Source organism: Pleurodeles waltl, chromosome 2_1 (assembly GCF_031143425.1).
Source record: "Pleurodeles waltl isolate 20211129_DDA chromosome 2_1, aPleWal1.hap1.20221129, whole genome shotgun sequence".
In the NCBI taxonomy this organism is placed as follows: Eukaryota; Metazoa; Chordata; class Amphibia; order Caudata; family Salamandridae; genus Pleurodeles; species Pleurodeles waltl.
This window is the reverse complement of record NC_090438.1, coordinates 193568977-193586448: the sequence shown is the minus strand read 5'-3', so window position 1 is coordinate 193586448 and position 17472 is coordinate 193568977. Positions and strand designations below refer to the sequence as shown.

Here is a 17472-nt window from a genome sequence, read left to right as displayed (position 1 = left end):
CCTTAATATTTCCCAAACTGTTTGCCAGGGGTTTTGAAATGTTCAGAAACATAATCAAAATTTTGCTGTTACTTTCTCTTCAGGAAAGATCGGGTAGATTTGGGTAGGGGTGATGGCCTTGGCCTGAATGGCATTAATTTACTACTGAACAAGGACGTAATGTGACACCTGAATGTAGCACACCAGGAGGCAATCACAAAAGGTCCACAGTGAATAAATAGTGCTATGTTAAAAAAGAGTACATAAATACACTGACAACATAGTGAGGCATGGCCTCTCTTGCGTGTGTCTGTAAAACTGACGTTTGTTCTTGAATTTTTGTCCTGAATTTTGACCCTTTGTCCTGCATTTTTGTCCTGAATTTTGACCCTTTGTCCTGAATTATTTACAGTCCTGTCCAGAACTTGCCTCAATGCCAGGTGGTCACCCTAGCCCCTATACGTGGCTTGGGGTGTTACTATAGAGGGTGTAACATTACAGCGTTTTGCTGCTGTGCAGCGCACATCCGAGCTGATGTATTTCAAGATTCTCTCATGTTAGTATGAACAAAAAGGAGGCACTGTGGAAAAAATAAGATCACACAATGTGGTCAAGGGGAAGTCGGGGTTGATGCAAGGTTTCCTGGTTTCATCTCGTGCAATTCAGCCACTACATGGTTATCTGTTTCTCCATCCCATTTTAGATCAAAATGTATGCTTTGTATTTAATTTTCTGAGGTGCTAAATCAGTGCACTGTGTTATATATATATCTGTGCTGTGTATGTTTCACAAGAATAGTTGGTGGTAGTGTTAATGCAGAAACTAAAATGAAAACTAGAGCACTCTCCCTTGGTCAGTGCACTGAGACAATTTCATCCATGTAGCTAAAAGTCTTTATTCATCATCATCCATTTTAAATTAATTCACCGACTCACTCATCACGCATCCAACTGTTCTTTCATTGAGCCATGCTAACATTTCTCCAATATCCATCCTTCTATTCAATAACTCACAAGATTCTGTAATGGAAAATCTGTTGTGAAAGCACCATGTTTGCAATTTATTTCAAAGATTTCTTGTGGTGACAAACCCTCCTTCACCCTTGCCTCTTGCAGTGGTTATGCTTGCTTGCTGCGCTTACTCTTTACATGCAGAACGGGGCTAGTGTGACAACATTTGCCAGGATTGCTTTTGGTTGCCAGCAGTGCTTTAAATGGAAAAATAGAAGTGCAGGTACTCTGTGATAGAGTACCTGCTTGTTTCCGAGAAGTGCCGGTACTCTCCAATTAAAAGTATTACGTTTATCTTGAGATATGCCGGTACTCTCCCTCTCAAAATAAAAAAGTGCCGGTACTCAGTACCGGAGAGTACCGGCCCATTTAAAGCACTGGTTGCCAGTACGGCCCTACGCTAAAACACAAGGGTGTTCATCGACTGTTCCAGTTGATGCTAGAATCTCTCCTCTGCAGATGATGGTGAGCACATCTCCCCTGCCCTGGGCAGCACCTGTCCAAGCTCACAGGCCAGAGACTGCAGACAAAAGGAGGGTTATGGTAGCTTGCAGGTAGTCACGAACTGTTTTGACAAAGTTAAACTCTCGAAAGAAAAAGAAGCGAGCAGAGATTGTGTCTGCAAATATTTCTGTTGCATCGGAAGAAAATCCTGACGTTTATGCCACAACTCCCAAACCCGGACCAATAAATCCATATTCCTATCAAGTACATTTATTGTCTCAGCCGATTTTAAGTTGCTAAAAGTTAGTTGAACCCTATGGTGTTACCCATTCCTTCCGAAATCCTTACGATTAAAGATGCCATGCCAGCAGTAATGGATAACAAAGCTGACCTATCAAAGGACAACAGCAATTTAGTTCGAATTAGTGTTCCAATAATGAGGAAGCATGAGCTGTGGGAAGCTCTATTGAATCAAAACACGGCCAGTTTGAGGGGTAAAAAGCCGGGACAACAGTAATGTTTTGCTTAATTTCAAAGTCTTTTTAAGAAATTGCAATCCAAACAGAATACATATCAGCATTGCATCATTAATGAGTGTAGAAAAGTAACCAGAACTTCTCAGGCATGCCGAGGAACTTCGAAAGTGTGTTTAACTTTGTAAATTATAGTTAAGTTTCTCATTTTTAAAAATAGAACTTTTAAAGATGCAGTTCTCTCCTCCTCGATTATACAGCCTTCCGCACATATAGGCCCTCATTATGAGTTTGACGAGCAGCAGAGGCCGCCCGCCAAACTCAATCAGCCGAGAGACCGCCTGTGCAGTCCAAACACCGCTGGCCCTATTTGGAGTTCATCACAGGGCCGGCGGGCGGATGGTGAACAGGGCCTTAACATTTCAGCCGGCTCGTAATCGGCAGCTCCCGTTGCACATTCCACTGCCCGTAATTGGGGCACTGGAATACGCGCAGGTCTGTGCATGGGGGCCCCCGACACCCCCATTCCGCCAGACTTTCCATTGCGGTGGAACCGCCAGCGAAAGTCTGACAGTATGGGGACTCGTACCTAGTGGCAACCTGGTGGTGTCAGCAGTCTGACCGTGACGGCTCCTCCACAGTCGTAATGTGGCGGTCGGACCGCCACGAACGCGGTGGTCCGACCCCCACCGCGAGTCTGGCGGTTTCAAGACCGCCAGACTCATAATGAGGGCCAAAGTGCCTTAATGCCTCATTCCATTTTATAACTGTTTAGTTTTTCAGCTTCAGGATTATAACATTACTCTTTGCACAATACATCCTCCTTTGCCTACATTACTCTACTTCTTACCATGAGCGTGTGCCTCATTTTGGAGTGCCCATCTTTCTCTACTTGCGTCATGTGCAACACAGTGTACTATTTTTTTATTTTAGATATTTTGTCAAATTTATTTTACTTTGTTTATCTTATCTTGTTTGTGGATGTGCTAACGCCAGTAGGCCCCTGTGAGTATATTAAAATGAAGCAAAATGACCTTAGCAGGTTCTTGGTCATTACTGGAACATTAAATATTTTCCTCGTGGAAGGAATGGATTTAAAGGCCAAACTGACAGACATCATCGGTTCCTTCTCTTTTAAGGGGCATCAATGCAAAGATTTCAGTGATGCTAATGGATCTGCAGACAAGATCAAACACTTTTGGCCTTCTTTAGATGCTGTCTTTCTTTGATCTTTTAACTGTCTTAGAAGCACAACTGTTTTTGAATCTCTCTGGGAATACCAGTCTAGAATTGAAGTAGAATGTTTTCAAAGCCTATGTCAATATATTATAACAAATGTGCTTTTTTTTCTTATTCTCTCTTTCTATGTGATTGAGTTCCCCAATTCTGTATTAAATCTGCTCCGATAAACTAAACGATCCAATCCCTTATAAAGTGCAACTTTTTTCCTTATGCCTGCCAAATCTCTTTGCAGGCCAAAGGAATACTGTTTGGTAATTTGAATCCAAGGCTTTTCTTGGTAATATGATGAACTAGTGATTGAACAAGATCGTCAAACCACTGTGTGTCTTCATCAAGACTGATAGTTTTTATTGTAAAGCACATTATAAAGGCATCCGAAAATTCACGATCCACAAACATCAGTTCCATAAAACGTGGGCAATGACGTCATTAGAACTAGCCTTAGGTCCGATAATATCAAGGCAGGTTAGTGTTACATAACTACTGTTAATTAACCATGGAGAAAAGATATGAGGTCAACAGGTTCTCTTGCCAGTAAAGGATTTTCGATAGAAAAAAAAACAGCTATTTCTTTTGGAACTATTGTGGAGCTGAGCTGAACTTCTCAAACATCTGACAGCCTTTCTCTGTTTCACAAGACTGTTGTTATTGACCAAAAGAAGCAAGAACTTTCAGATTTTGGTAAAATATTACTCTAAAATAACTAGAACTCAACATCACATTTACAGCTGGTGTTTGTGATGGAGACCTCGAGCTCTTGGCCTAACATTCCAGTCATGGCCACTGAGCTGGAGCATGGTGCTGCTTGACCAAATTATAGAGAAATTTGTTCGGGATTTGCAAAAGACGCTATTAAGTCGCAGATTTGCAAAAGTCGCAGGGCAAGAAGTCACAGTGGAAAATAATTCAAAAGGCCCTGAAGTCCTCCGGATGCAGATGGTCTGCACTAAAAAAAATTTTTTATTCTTAATATGAGTGACGAGGAACGAATAGCAATTCACCTATGAATGCAGGCCGGTTACTAGTAAATATTATTAAAATTAAATAAGATGCATCTGATGACATGAAGACATGAATTAACTCCATGATTTAGTGGCATTATAATGGATTTATTGATAGGATGCCTAATCTTTCTATAAATAATAGATTTCTGCTCCTAAGAACAGGATTAGGAGAAATGGTTTAGTGGTATACTTCTAGGTTGCAAACAACAGAAGGTTTGCAACATGAGCTTCTGAACTTTGGAAAATGAGGCTATTTTCCTGAGTCTGAATTTATAATTGTAGGTAATTTCAAATAGATGAATATTTATTATGACAATATGTAATTGTACAATGTTTTGGCTAGCGCTATCGTAATTTCACATTTCCATGTCCCTTCCCCATCACATACTGGTTTCTGTAATCTTTTCTCAACTCCACACTCTTGGACCCCCGTTCACATGTATACACACACACACACACACACACACAGCCCCCGCACACCTTCACAAGAACTCATATCAATAAAGCACCTTATGTTGCACTTGAGCCTGCTGCAATACAATGTTTTCTTTAAATTATTTCACTACTTCTTACAACTCAATTTGTGCTATTTCATACACCAAATTTATAAAATTTAAAATAATAAACCACTGTGTGCTTTCTGCTTGCTTGGTGCCATTTTTCTCAAGAGAAAGAGATGGAGACACTGAAAGATCTCATACGTCTTTTTTGGAACCAAATTCCAGGCACCATTAATGAAAGAATTTCTCATCATTCAATTAAAAAAAATCGACATGTCTTGAAATCTTTTTTCCTCCCGTCAAAACTGGCCTTGTCGGGACTCCCAAACATTTCTCTTCATATGTGTGTTTTCGATTTATGGCTATTACACTGTATCTTGTTTGGTCCCGCAAGTGCTCTTTAAATTCTATTCATTTCCTCGGGTGCCGTTTTACAACTAGCACAGCTTTACCTAAATTTAGCCTTCACGAGTGACTGCCTCAGACTCAGTCATCATTTGCGTTCATGCCACTGCTCTTCAAAGTGCTTTCACCAAGACACTCAGCCCCTGTCTTCTTCAAACCACACATTTTCTGCTCAAGCTGTAATGATTATGTACCCAAGAATCTCGCTTCCAATATTTACCTGTTCCGAAGCCCTGCTGCAGAGAACTCTTCAAAAATCTATTCTATTGAAATATATATGAGGATAAAAAAATCCCCATCCTTGTTGAGAAGCAAAGGGCATGCCCCATGACTGCGGCGTGCTCGATAACACCACGGGGCCAGTCTCCCTTCTGCCCACTCATTCAATACCATCCACACTGTGTGGATCTCTACATGGTGTGTGTATGTGAACCAAGTGATCTGAAGCCCATCAAAGGATTCTGACACGTGTGACGCCCTGATTAATGTCACAGACGTTCAACCTGTTGGCTCACTGTTCACATTTGTTTCCTTAGGTATACACGATTGCAGCAGCTTTTTAATTGCACTGCAGCTTGCCTCTGGAGTGTAAAACAAGGACACACCAGGTTGCTACAAGTGGCACATAGTGTGAAGTTACAAGGCTAATTAAGTGTGAATTCCTTGGCCCTATTGCCACAGCTGTCCGCGTGGTTTGCAGGAAAGTCTTACTGCGCCTGAGTCTTAAGATAATGCTTTCAAATATGCCATCTTTGGGAGCAGTAAGAAATATTGTTCATTTATTTATAAGCAGGTCTCTGGTGTTATGCAATGTTGCAGCTACTGTTTTTTTCACATAATTATGGATTTACTACACATACTACATAGGGATGATTTAGATTTCAGTGGACAGGTAGCTCCATTACTAAGATGACGGATATCCTGTCTGCCATAATACAATTGCATTATATCCAATGGCACTTGTAATACCGCGGATGGGATATCTGTCACATTTGTCACAAAGTAACCTGTATGCCAAACTCTAAGCCCGGCCCATAATTGGATTCATGCAAAGGCCACCCTAGTTCTACACAGGGGAGGACGTCCTTTAGTGAACACTTCCTCACTCCCAGAGCCAGTTAACTAATTCTGGACACAGAAGTCATGGAAGAGGTGGCCTCCCTTTATCGGACAGTGCATCATTGTTTAACATCAATGATGACATGTACTCGTTCTCTAAGCCGGTCACTTTCAGTAATACAATTGACTCTTCCAGAGGCTAAATTATCCTCTTCTATATCATTTTCTCACATTTGAGGCAGACTGCTGAGTTGAGATTCTTCCCACTGGTTCCAGAGAATCTTCATTTACCACTATAACACATTGCAGAGTTCACTTACCTCAGACCTTTTGCAAAGCTATGGGAAAATGAACATAAACATCCCTTACTCTTGAGCAAGGGAGAGGGCTGGGGAGGGGAAGACAGCCACCTCAATCCTACCCAGTCCTGGGACAAGTGTGGGTCAGCAAATTCAGTCATTGTGATTTGCAGATTAATGGGATGGGAGTTGGAATAAACCAATTCAGTCATCCTGGACTTTAGGTTAGATCAGTACCTTAGCTGGTGAATTTCCTAGTATTTTAGAGTTTTACTGTTGCTACTAGTTCTCACCACCAACTTTAGTTATGCCTTAACTAATGTTTCATCATTATAGGTATGCAAGTTTCTTTCTCTCTTTCTTTCTTTCTTTCTTTCTTTCTTTCTTTCTTTCTTTCTTTCTTTCTTTCTTTCTTTCTTTCTTTATAGCTTTCTTTCTTTATAGCTTTCTTTCTTTCTTTATAGCTTTCTTTCTTTATAGCTTTCTTTGTTTCTGTGAAGATTGTTCAACAGACCAGTTGCCAATTCCATCTTGGAAATTCCTACAATGTTGTGAAGGAGAATTGGGACAGGAGTGAAGTGAGATGTTACTCTAGGATTGGGTAAACATGCTTACTACATGGAACCATCCACCCTTACTTAAAAACCCCTGCATAAGGGAGAGATGTTTGAGAGGAGTCTGGACATGGGGGAGGTGACACCAGAGGGATTCCTGCTGGAAAGGAGAAGGCACCTGTAAGGATTGTTCAAGGACTTCAGTTAGCAGCTAGGGATAGGCTTTGTTTCTCCCAGGCCAAGGGTGCTGGCTCCATACAACGTCTCGGAGACAGGGATGGACCTGCTGGGGGCGGTGTGAGGGGAGGATTCTGAGGGCTCCACTTAGTATTCTGTGATCTGATCTTGTAGGAGTGTGACCTCCAGAAGAGGGGGTCCTGACTTCCACTGAATCAGATGCTCTGCAAGTGGCCAAAGGGGGCCATTGTCTTGAGAGTGCAGGTAGGTTGGCCACTCTGCCTTGGGGCCTGTGGATACTGCTGAGGAAGAGCCTAGGCCCAGGAAAATTGCCAGGTGTCCTGAAAGGAGAAAGGTCATGTATGGGGATACAGTAAAGATCAGGCTCTCTAAGATTTGCATAATTGAGAGCCCTGCAGGCCTGAAGAAACCAACCCTGATAGCTGGTGCACACCACCAGGAGCAAAACAACAACTTGCTCAGTGAGTCATTACACAACACATTTTAGATTAGACATTTTTTACCGTCTAGTCACTTTTCCTGTTACGAACGACTGGACAGATGCATTGCTAAAAATGCCTTTCAGACAATTTATCTAGTCAAGGTACCTTGCTCGTTCCATTCTTTTGTATTTTTTATGAAATTTCTCGGAGACGTTTTATAATACTAATCCTCTGTGAATGCAATTTCCAACAATGCCACCCTGCACTACTGTTTGTACAACGAAAGTCTTCTGTATCGATTTGGTGTAGATTCTCGAGCTTTTTATGGTCAGTGATTCGATTAAGGAAACAATTGGCTATTTAGTAATCATGCGCTACAGATTGCTTTTAAAAATGTAATTGATTTGAACTCCTTTTAGGTATTTGACTGTGCCTGTTACAGATGCATTCAATGCTTTTATGGTATTTTATTCATGAAAAGTGAATAAAGCTATTTTGACTTGACTTATTACATATATTAATGAACATTCTAAGATGGAACCACCCTTAATGATTTTATGTTGCACTTGTTTATTATGACATATTTCTCCTTTTATTAATGTGGTGACATTCTGATGAAGCCAGTCGGCTAGGCTTTTGTTAACTGTACCCAATTATACTGTTTCTAGTATATGTGAGGGCCATTGTGTTTAAAAGATTCAGGACACCCTAGGGATATAAGCTATTAGGGAAATGTCACTGTAGGTATTTCCTTCTGTCATCATGTGTGCATTTGTAATATTGAGAAGTGTAATAAAGTAGCCGAATAAAGTACTTTTAATTTTGTTATAAGTAAAAGCACTGACTAGACCTGATTTAGTGGTTGTTGTTTGTTGCATGACCGCTAAACGGGGTACTAACCCACACCATGTATACCTTGGACTGTTCTGCCTCGCTACCCTGAGAGAGTTAAGTGCTACAATCGGGTACTTGATTCACAGTAGATAGAAAGCTGCAGACTTATTAATTATAAACTACCTACAATCGTTCCAAGTAATAACCCAGTTTTTTACAGTGCGCTTTCCAAAGAAACAGTAAGAGCACCATACGGTCTGACCAAGAAAGAAACAAGCACATGAGAGGAAAGAGAGAAGGAAAATGGTGGGATGGTGAGATGACTGATAGAGAGGAGAGCTTTGAGAGTTGCAAACAACATAGAAGAGAAGGGAGGTGCAGGGGTGGAGAAGATTCCCCCCAAAAAACCCATTGTTTTTACCACACAGTTACTTATATGTATTTATTTCATTAACCTGATTGTTAGAAACATCTTTCCTTTCTGATTTACATTTTAGATCAATATAAATACATGAAATTAACATATAATAACCTTTGCATAAAATGTATGAGGCATTTCAAGGGATTATTCTTTGAACTCTGAGAGGCTAGTAGCTAAATATTATCCGAGCTGCACAACCATACACCACCATCTTCCAGAGGTAGGAGTTCTGAATTCTATACTTGTTGACAAACATAAAACATGTCCCTTTGCTTTGTTGTACCCATCTAAAACATTTACATTTCCATGGCAACAGAATCCTTAGTCCATTGACAATAGCACTGAGCCATTGCATCTGCCTTTTGCTAGTAACGGAGCAGTGAACTCAATTCCCTCAATTACATTGAACTGACCTGAAGCAAAGAAATATGGATGCAATAATACACATACCAAAAAGTATTGCAAATGCATTTTGCAAAATAAGAGCTAGTTAGGCTACCTCATCCACCCAACTGAATGTGCCCATACAGTAAATGATGATAATAAGCGGGACCTTGTTAAGACAATAACTACAGTCTAGATTGGCGTCATTAGATGAGCAAATGGCCATTTTATAAATTAGCAAAAGCAGTATATAGCGCATCAAGGCCATTCTTATGCTTTATGACACCACATTATTGATTAAACACTGCATTCACTGTAATAACTGGCTTCATAAACAGTCCTTCCTTCACTATCACATTGCAGTTGAAATATCTCTAAGGCCCGTATTTATACTTTTTGACGCTAAACTGCGCTAACGCAGTTTAGCGTAAAAAAAATTAGCGCCGGCTAACGCCATTCTGAAGCACCATGCGGGCGCCGTATTTATAGAATGGCGTTAGCTGACGTTAGCCGACCGGCGCTGCCTGGTGTGCGTGAAAAAAAAACACGTACACCAGTCAGTGCCGGCGTAGGGGAAAATGGCGTATGGGCGTCTCAAAATGGGGCAAGTCAGGTTGAGTCAAAAAAATCGCCTCAACCTGATTTGCGCCATTTTTTTATGACGCCCAACCCCCATTAACATGACTCCTGTCTTAGCAAAGACAGGAGTCATGCCCCCTTGCCCAATGGCCATGCCCAGGGGACTTATGTCCCCTGGGCATGGCCATTGGGCATAGTGGCATGTAGGGGGGCACAAATCAGGCACCCCTATGCCATAAAAAAAAACAAAAAAAATACTTACCTGAACTTACCTTAATGTCCCTGGGGTGGGTCCCTCCATCCTTGGGTGTCCTCCTGGGGTGGGCAAGGGTGGCAGGGGGTGTCCCTGGGGGCAGGGGAGGGCACCTCTGGGCTCATTCTGAGCCCACAGGTCCCTTAACGCCTGCCCTGACCCAGGCGTTAAATTCAGGCGCAAATGCGGGTTTTTTTGCCCCGCCCACTCCCGGGCGTCATTTTTGCCCGGGAGTATAAATACCACGCACATGCCTGGGAGTCATTTTTTAAGACGGGAACGCCTACCTTGCATCTCATTAACGCAAGGAAGGTGTTCACGCCAAAAAATGACGCTAACTCCATGAACTTTGACGCTAGACGCGTCTAACGCAAAAGTATAAATATGGAGTTAGTTTTGCGTCTAATTTGCGTCGAAAAAAATGACGCAAATTCGGCGCAAACGGAGTATAAATATGCCCCTAAGGCCCGTATTTATACTTTTTGACGCTAAACTGCGCTAACGCAGTTTAGCGTCAAAAAAAGTAGCGCCGGCTAACGCCATTCTGAAGCGCCATGCGGGCGACGTATTTATAGAATGGCGTTAGCCGGCGTTAGCCGACCGGCGCTGCCTGGTGTGCGTGAAAAAAAAACACGTACACCAGGCAGCGCCGGCGTAGGGGAAAATGGCGTATGGGCGTCTCAAAATGGGGCAAGTCAGGTTGAGTCAAAAAAATCGCCTCAACCTGATTTGTGCCATTTTTTTACGACGCCCAACCCCCATTAACATGACTCCTGTCTTAGCAAAGACAGGAGTCATGCCCCCTTGCCCAATGGCCATGCCCAGGGGACTTATGTCCCCTGGGCATGGTCATTGGGCACAGTGGCATGTAGGGGGGCACAAATCAGGCCCCCCTATGCCACAAAAAAAAAAAAAAAAATACTTACCTGAACTTACCTTAATGTGCCTGGGGTGGGTCCCTCCATCCTTGGGTGTCCTCCTGGGGTGGGCAAGGGTGGCAGGGGGTGTCCCTGGGGGCAGGGGAGGGCAGCTCTGGGCTCATTCTGAGCCCACAGGTCCCTTAACACCTGCCCTGACCCAGGCGTTAAATTCAGGCGCAAATGCGGGGTTTTTTGCCCCGCCCACTCCCGGGCGTCATTTTTGCCCGGGAGTATAAATACCACGCACATGCCTGGGAGTCATTTTTTTAGACGGGAACGCCTACCTTGCATCTCATTAACGCAAGGAAGGTGTTCACGCCAAAAAATGACGCTAACTCCATGAACTTTGGCGCTAGACGCGTCTAACGCCAAAGTATAAATATGGAGTTAGTTTTGCGTCGAATTTGCGTCGAAAAAAACGACGCAAATTCGGCGCAAACGGAGTATAAATATGCCCCTATGTGCTTTTAGGCTTATTCAAAACAATTGGTTTGGATATCTGTGTTCATAGCACAATATGAATGTTAAAGAGACACCTGGTGCTTAGTTTTTATTGATGTCGTACCTTATAGACTTGTCCATATGTCCCATTTCCGACCACTTCCACCAGCTCAAATATTCCTGCTGGGTCCTGAAAGGTAAAATATGCACTTGAAGTAGAAGCATTCTGCAAATGAGGTTCATTTTTAGCAACGATTCTAGAAAGTAAATTCTTAGATTCATAGATGCCATAGAAATAGAATACATAGGAGACTGCCATCCCTGTATAAAAGCTAGTCTCTCATTTTCTTGTTACAGACAACTTGTCGCACACTTAGTCATTGTAATAAAGAAATGATGAGGCCGCTCAACTGTAACAACTTATTACAGTTGAGTTCTGGTATGACAATGCCCACTGGCAGAAGCAGCAGCTGAGACAAAAGGCAGGCCACAGTGGATAATAAAAGCTGCACTTAAAAAATGCAAACAAAACATTGTTTTTCCTTCTTCTGCTCTGTTTTCCTAGATAAACAATGAAAAGTTGAAAGAAGTTATTTTTATGGTGACGTATTTATTTTTTACAATTATAGGAAAGACAAAATTCCTCTACATGTTTCTATGCATTCTGAGGTACAGCCTTTTTGAAATCTCACTTTTATTAAACTGGTTCTAATGCCTATTTGCAACACAAATCTAACTGCTTTTTGGTGTGTTCAATTTTCCACTAGAGATTATCATTTTGTTCTTCCTGTTTTCAAAGATTCTATCTTTTTTATATGAAAGAGCACCAAACCAGGGCTGAAAATCATTTGTGGGAAGGGTTATGTAGTGGCCAAATATTACAAGGAATAAAGCACCCATGTCATACATTATAAGGACATTGCAAGTCATCTTGGAGTTCCATGACCTGATACCTGATAAAGGAACTAGGTTTTCGGACACGTTTCTCTATGTGGTCATGGAACTCACAGATCACTTGCATTATCCTTAAAATGTGTGGCAGGTGTTACTTAATCCCTTATACATTTCTCAGAAATACAAGCAAGAGCCTCACTGAGAGGGAATTAACATACAGAATCCTGAAAAAAAGGGCAAATTCCCAGAGAGTCTCATTCTCTGTATCCTGCCTCATTATGTTAGAACTGGGGCAACTGCTGAGTTTCAATAGCAGAGCATGAGTTAGCATATCAGTTAGAAACCACTTTCTGGTGATCTGGTCACCATAATGCCACTGGCAGTGTTTTAAGGCATGTCTTACACAATAAATTTGGAGGAGCTAGAAAACCTGCTTATCTCCCACACAGATCTAGCCACAATAAATTCTGAACTAACAGAATATATAAGTCATCCTTCAGAATATCTATCATCTATCTATCTATCTATCTATCTATCTATCTATCTATCTATCTATCTATCTATCTATCTATCTATCTATCTATCTATCTATCTATCTATCTATCTATCTATTACCTAGTGGTGGTCACCACTAGGTAGTTATAGTTAGGACCTAGTTTCTATGGAAAAAGCAGATTTTTGCTTGCTTATATCATTGACGCAGCTTGACGAATCTTCACAAAATTTAGCAAAACAATTCAACAGTCATGTGAGCGGCGGCATGGAAAGTTTCAGGTCAATCGGTCAAGTACTGCCGAGATAAAGAGGGAGTAAAATTCAGAGCCTTTCCAATGTTAATTCCCATAGGAACAATTGAACAGCAATAGCGCAAAAAACAATGGACAAAATTACACCAAATTTGGCAGAAAGGTAGCTCTTGGGCCAGAAAGAGACTTATTTGTTATTTGGTGAAAATCCGTTCAGTAGTTTTTGAGAAATGTAAGGAAATCTAATTTGTATAAATAGGGACACAAAGGATTTGCAACCCTTCCCGATCTAGTGCTGAGATTTGACTGGTTGTCAATCATACAGACCAGGAAGTGTTGGCAACCAATCTTGGGATTCGGCTTTTGCCAAGGCCCATTAAAAAATAATAAAAACTACAAAAGTGGGCAGGGTACTGACACCCTGGACACTTAGCCCTAGTGCTGGGGTCCCAAAGGGACCCACTCCCAGGGCTAAAAAGCATTTTTATTTTTTTTACCACAGAATATCGATGGAGTCGCAAATCCACTGTAAGTGTGGGCTCCTGTGCTTGTTTTTAACTAAACCCCCAGGTGGACCAGGTCCCGGAAGCACTTTTTTCTTTTAAATAGGGGGGGTGGCACAGCCGTGGAGACCACCACCTCCCCGGAGTAAATTGTAAAATATGAGCATGGGAGCTGTGTGGCCCCCCATGCCCAAGGTCTACCACACCGGGGGCAAAAATGCTCTTAATAAGTGGGGGTGGCACAATGGCCTCCCCCACAGCCCTGGGGTCCATCACCTCCCTGGGGATTCATGAATTATTAGTGGGGGCATGTGCCCCCCCACGCCCAAGGACCACCACCTCCTGGGGCAAAATGTTTTTTGTATCACAGCCCCAGGGAGCACCACCTCCTGGGGCTACAATGAATTATGAACAGGGGGGCCATGAGGCCCCTTCACGCCCCAGGGACCACCACCCCCAGGAGCACATACTCAATAACGTAAAGAGGATCAGTTTCAGACCCTCGCTAGCCCCGGGGACCACCATCTCCCTGGGGTAATGCACACATTGCAGAGCTCCTCGAGGAGCCACTGAGGGCCCTGGGGCTGCCTCCTGCTATGTCCCAGGGTGCCCACTCCCGGAACATAGCTGTTAGCTGTGGCATGGCTGCTGCTCTGCAGGTGCAGCCAAGCCACAGTGAACACTTCAGTTTTTGACAGTGGGACCTGTAAAGCAGGTCCTGCAGTCAAAAACTGAAGCTTTCTTCTCTGTCTACTGCACGTGTGAAGGGAACACATGATTCAGCAAACATGGAGTTGCTACTTAAAGCATCACAGTGGTTGCTGAGACAATGGGATCTTGGGGGGGTCTTTGTGGCTTCCCCTGCAGTCACAGATAGCCTGTAAAGGGTTTGTTTTGAAATAAAATAAAATAAAAAAATACACATAGGGACCACAGGGGAGCCCTCAAGGCCTCCCCCTCAGTCCTGGATAGCCCCTAACGGGATAAAGAAACAGACTGGAAAGTGAAAAAACAATATCCCCGTGTGAAGGTCAAGGGCTTTCACACTGAGCACTGAGGGTTTGAGTCCAGCTGAACTTGTTTCTCTCTCTCTTTTTTTAGATTACAAAAGTTTAAATGAAAAATAAAAGGTGATTTTATTCTTTTTTAAATAAAAAATACATTTTCATTTTTAAATTACACAAAATATGTCATTCTAAGTATATCATACATAAAAGTCTAAAAATGTCTCTGTCTCTCTCACTCTCTTTCTCTCTCAATCTCTTTCTGCCACTCATACACCACTGAGACACTTACACATGCACTGGCAAACCCACTCAGACACTCACACACCCACTCACAGACCCACTGAGACCCTTGTGCACCCACTCACAGCCCCAGTCAGACCCTCATGCACCCAGTTACAGACCCACTCAGACATTCATGCACCCACTCACAGACCCACCCAGACTCACACACCCACTCACAGACCCACTGACACCCTCATGCACCCACTCACAGACCCACGCAGACACTGACGCACCCACTAAGACACTGATGCACCCACTCTCACACCCAGACAGGAAACTGATTCACCCACTCTCACACCCAGACAGACAGTCATGCACCTACTCACAGACATACTCACACTCTCACACACCCACTCACAGACTTACTGAAACCCTCATGCACCCACTCACAGACCAACACACACACACGGACACACTCACTAATACACTGTTGTACGCACTCTCACACCCAGCCAGACACTGTCACAGCCACTCTCATCCTCAGGATGCACAGCTGGGGTTGGGTGGTTAGTGGGGCTGGCCGCAGTGAATGACTGCAGACCAGCCCTTGCAGGCAATCCATACTGTGCACAGGCAAGGTTGGGTGCCTATAGAGCCAACCGCTGCAACACACAGTCAAAGGATTAACGTATAGTAATGAAAATGAGTATATGTTAAAAAAAAACATAGAAATACACTGAGAAAAAACAAAGGTAACAGGGACATTAAAGCTAGGAATTTTTTTTATAGTTCCCTAAAGTAACTATCGCTCGCGCCCTCGCCATACACTGGTAATTTCCAAACAAATTACAGCACTCATGACATTTTTGATAAAATCATTGATAATATCAATGTCATATTTGTAGTAAAATTTTTGATGAAAAAACTGTGAATGGCAGAGGCGCGAGTTATAGTCACCTTAGGGCATGAGTTATAGTTACTTGAGTTAACTCTGTCTATAACTGGTGACTCGCTATGGTTTTGTACATTTAAGATGTGAGTCTAACTGTAACGTCCCTGTAAACAGTGAAAGTGAATATATTAATATATTTATATATATATATGTGTCCGCACACAGTACCCAATAAAATAGATACGCTTCGACACAGTAAGGGTTGCTTACCAGTGCTTTACTAAAGGCTTCTCCCCAATGCATTTCGGCCCAGCTGGGCCTTGATCACAGGTAAAGTAACAGTGCGCCCACCCCACATTAAATAAGTGAGCAACATGAAAGAAGGACACGCACATACACGTTCATGAACATCAAAGATGGACAAAATACATACATCATTTGTAAATAGATACAAAAACCGGTGGCATCCTAGCATATTCACACATATCTCAGTACTTATGGTGATATTGAAATCATGTCATTTCGTTTCCCTTTTTTGTGTCTGTCATTTATGTTTAAGCCTCCTGAGCCGGCTGATGATGGGAGGAATGGGAGAACACGGAAATTTCGACTGAGAGACGTTTCATGCAGGGAGTGACAAGCATGCTGATGTGGTGAACATTTACATTTGGTAGTTACGAAGAGTGCGTCAGATACAACATTTCCTTTTGTATGAACATTCTATTTGTGACCATTTGATCTCCAGTCCCCAGAGCAGTGATCCCCGCTCCTTGGTTGGGAAGAGTGTACGTCAGGTTCCGCTGAGCTCTGCATTATCAGGAAGACACCCGAGTTGGAGGACCCGAGCGCCGGTACTATGGTATGTGGTAAGTGAAGTGGTGTTTGGCAAAGTCACAAGATATCAATTCAGCAGTCACGGAGCTGCCCCACAGCAAAGACGGTGACTTTTGACCTCAATAGGGTGGGGTGGCAGTAATGGGTTGGTGTGCATTTATTGGATATGCTGTATGGTAAGTTCTAGTTACAACTTTGGCTTCTAATTCCATTGAAGCTAGACCCATGATGGTTTAACTGTAGAAGCCAAATTTGACAGACTGGAAAGAGTAAGCAAAAAAGAACTAGCAAAATGGTGTGAAATGGAATCCCTAGGGAAGTATATTGAAGTGAATCGTGTACCCAGAGATTGGCAGATTTTTACCATTCCCACGTATGATAACCCTGACCAGAGATGTTGGAGGAATGGGCGGAGAACTCAAACACAAGCTCCATTAATATGATGAAAATTCTGGTAGAATATGCAGTTAAGGATAGAGTAAAATCACTTGAAGAAGTGCATAAAGAACGCTTTGATTATTTTTTAACAAAAATGGAGACACAATTAGATCAGATGGAGTCTGAAGTTACAGCCAAAAACAAAGTCAGTTTATTAGGGACTACAATGATTATCAGTCTGGGTGGATTTTGACTTTCCACAGAAAATATGACCACTTATATGGTGACGATTTGCAAGGTGATGTTCTAATTGGGGACAAAGGTCTCTCAGGGGTATTTGACCATGAGCTATCAGATAGCAATGCCTCTAATGCTTCTGAAGCTACAACAACATGCAATGACATGAGATCTGTACGTCAGAATTTTTTTAAACAGCCCCATTTTATAAACTGGATCAGGTCCATATAAACTGTGGAAAAGAACTATTCAAGCGGAAGATGAAGAGGCAGAGGAACAGGAAAAGGCAGAAACAGAAAGGACACAGGAGAAGAAAACAAGACCTCCTTGGGAATGGT

The 17472-nt window shown here is 42.5% G+C and overlaps 1 protein-coding gene across 4 annotated transcripts in view; it reads right to left on the bottom strand.

The window, feature by feature from the left end:
- The window catches only part of NRK (Nik related kinase), a 720008-nt gene that overhangs the window by 603435 nt on the left and 99101 nt on the right, over positions 1 to 17472 (bottom strand). For all 4 annotated transcript variants that reach the window (XM_069212387.1, XM_069212389.1, XM_069212388.1 and 1 more), the window contains exon 2: positions 11546 to 11611. In XM_069212387.1, coding sequence (XP_069068488.1) covers positions 11546 to 11611 — 66 coding nt within the window. The remainder of the gene's footprint in view (positions 1 to 11545; positions 11612 to 17472) is intronic.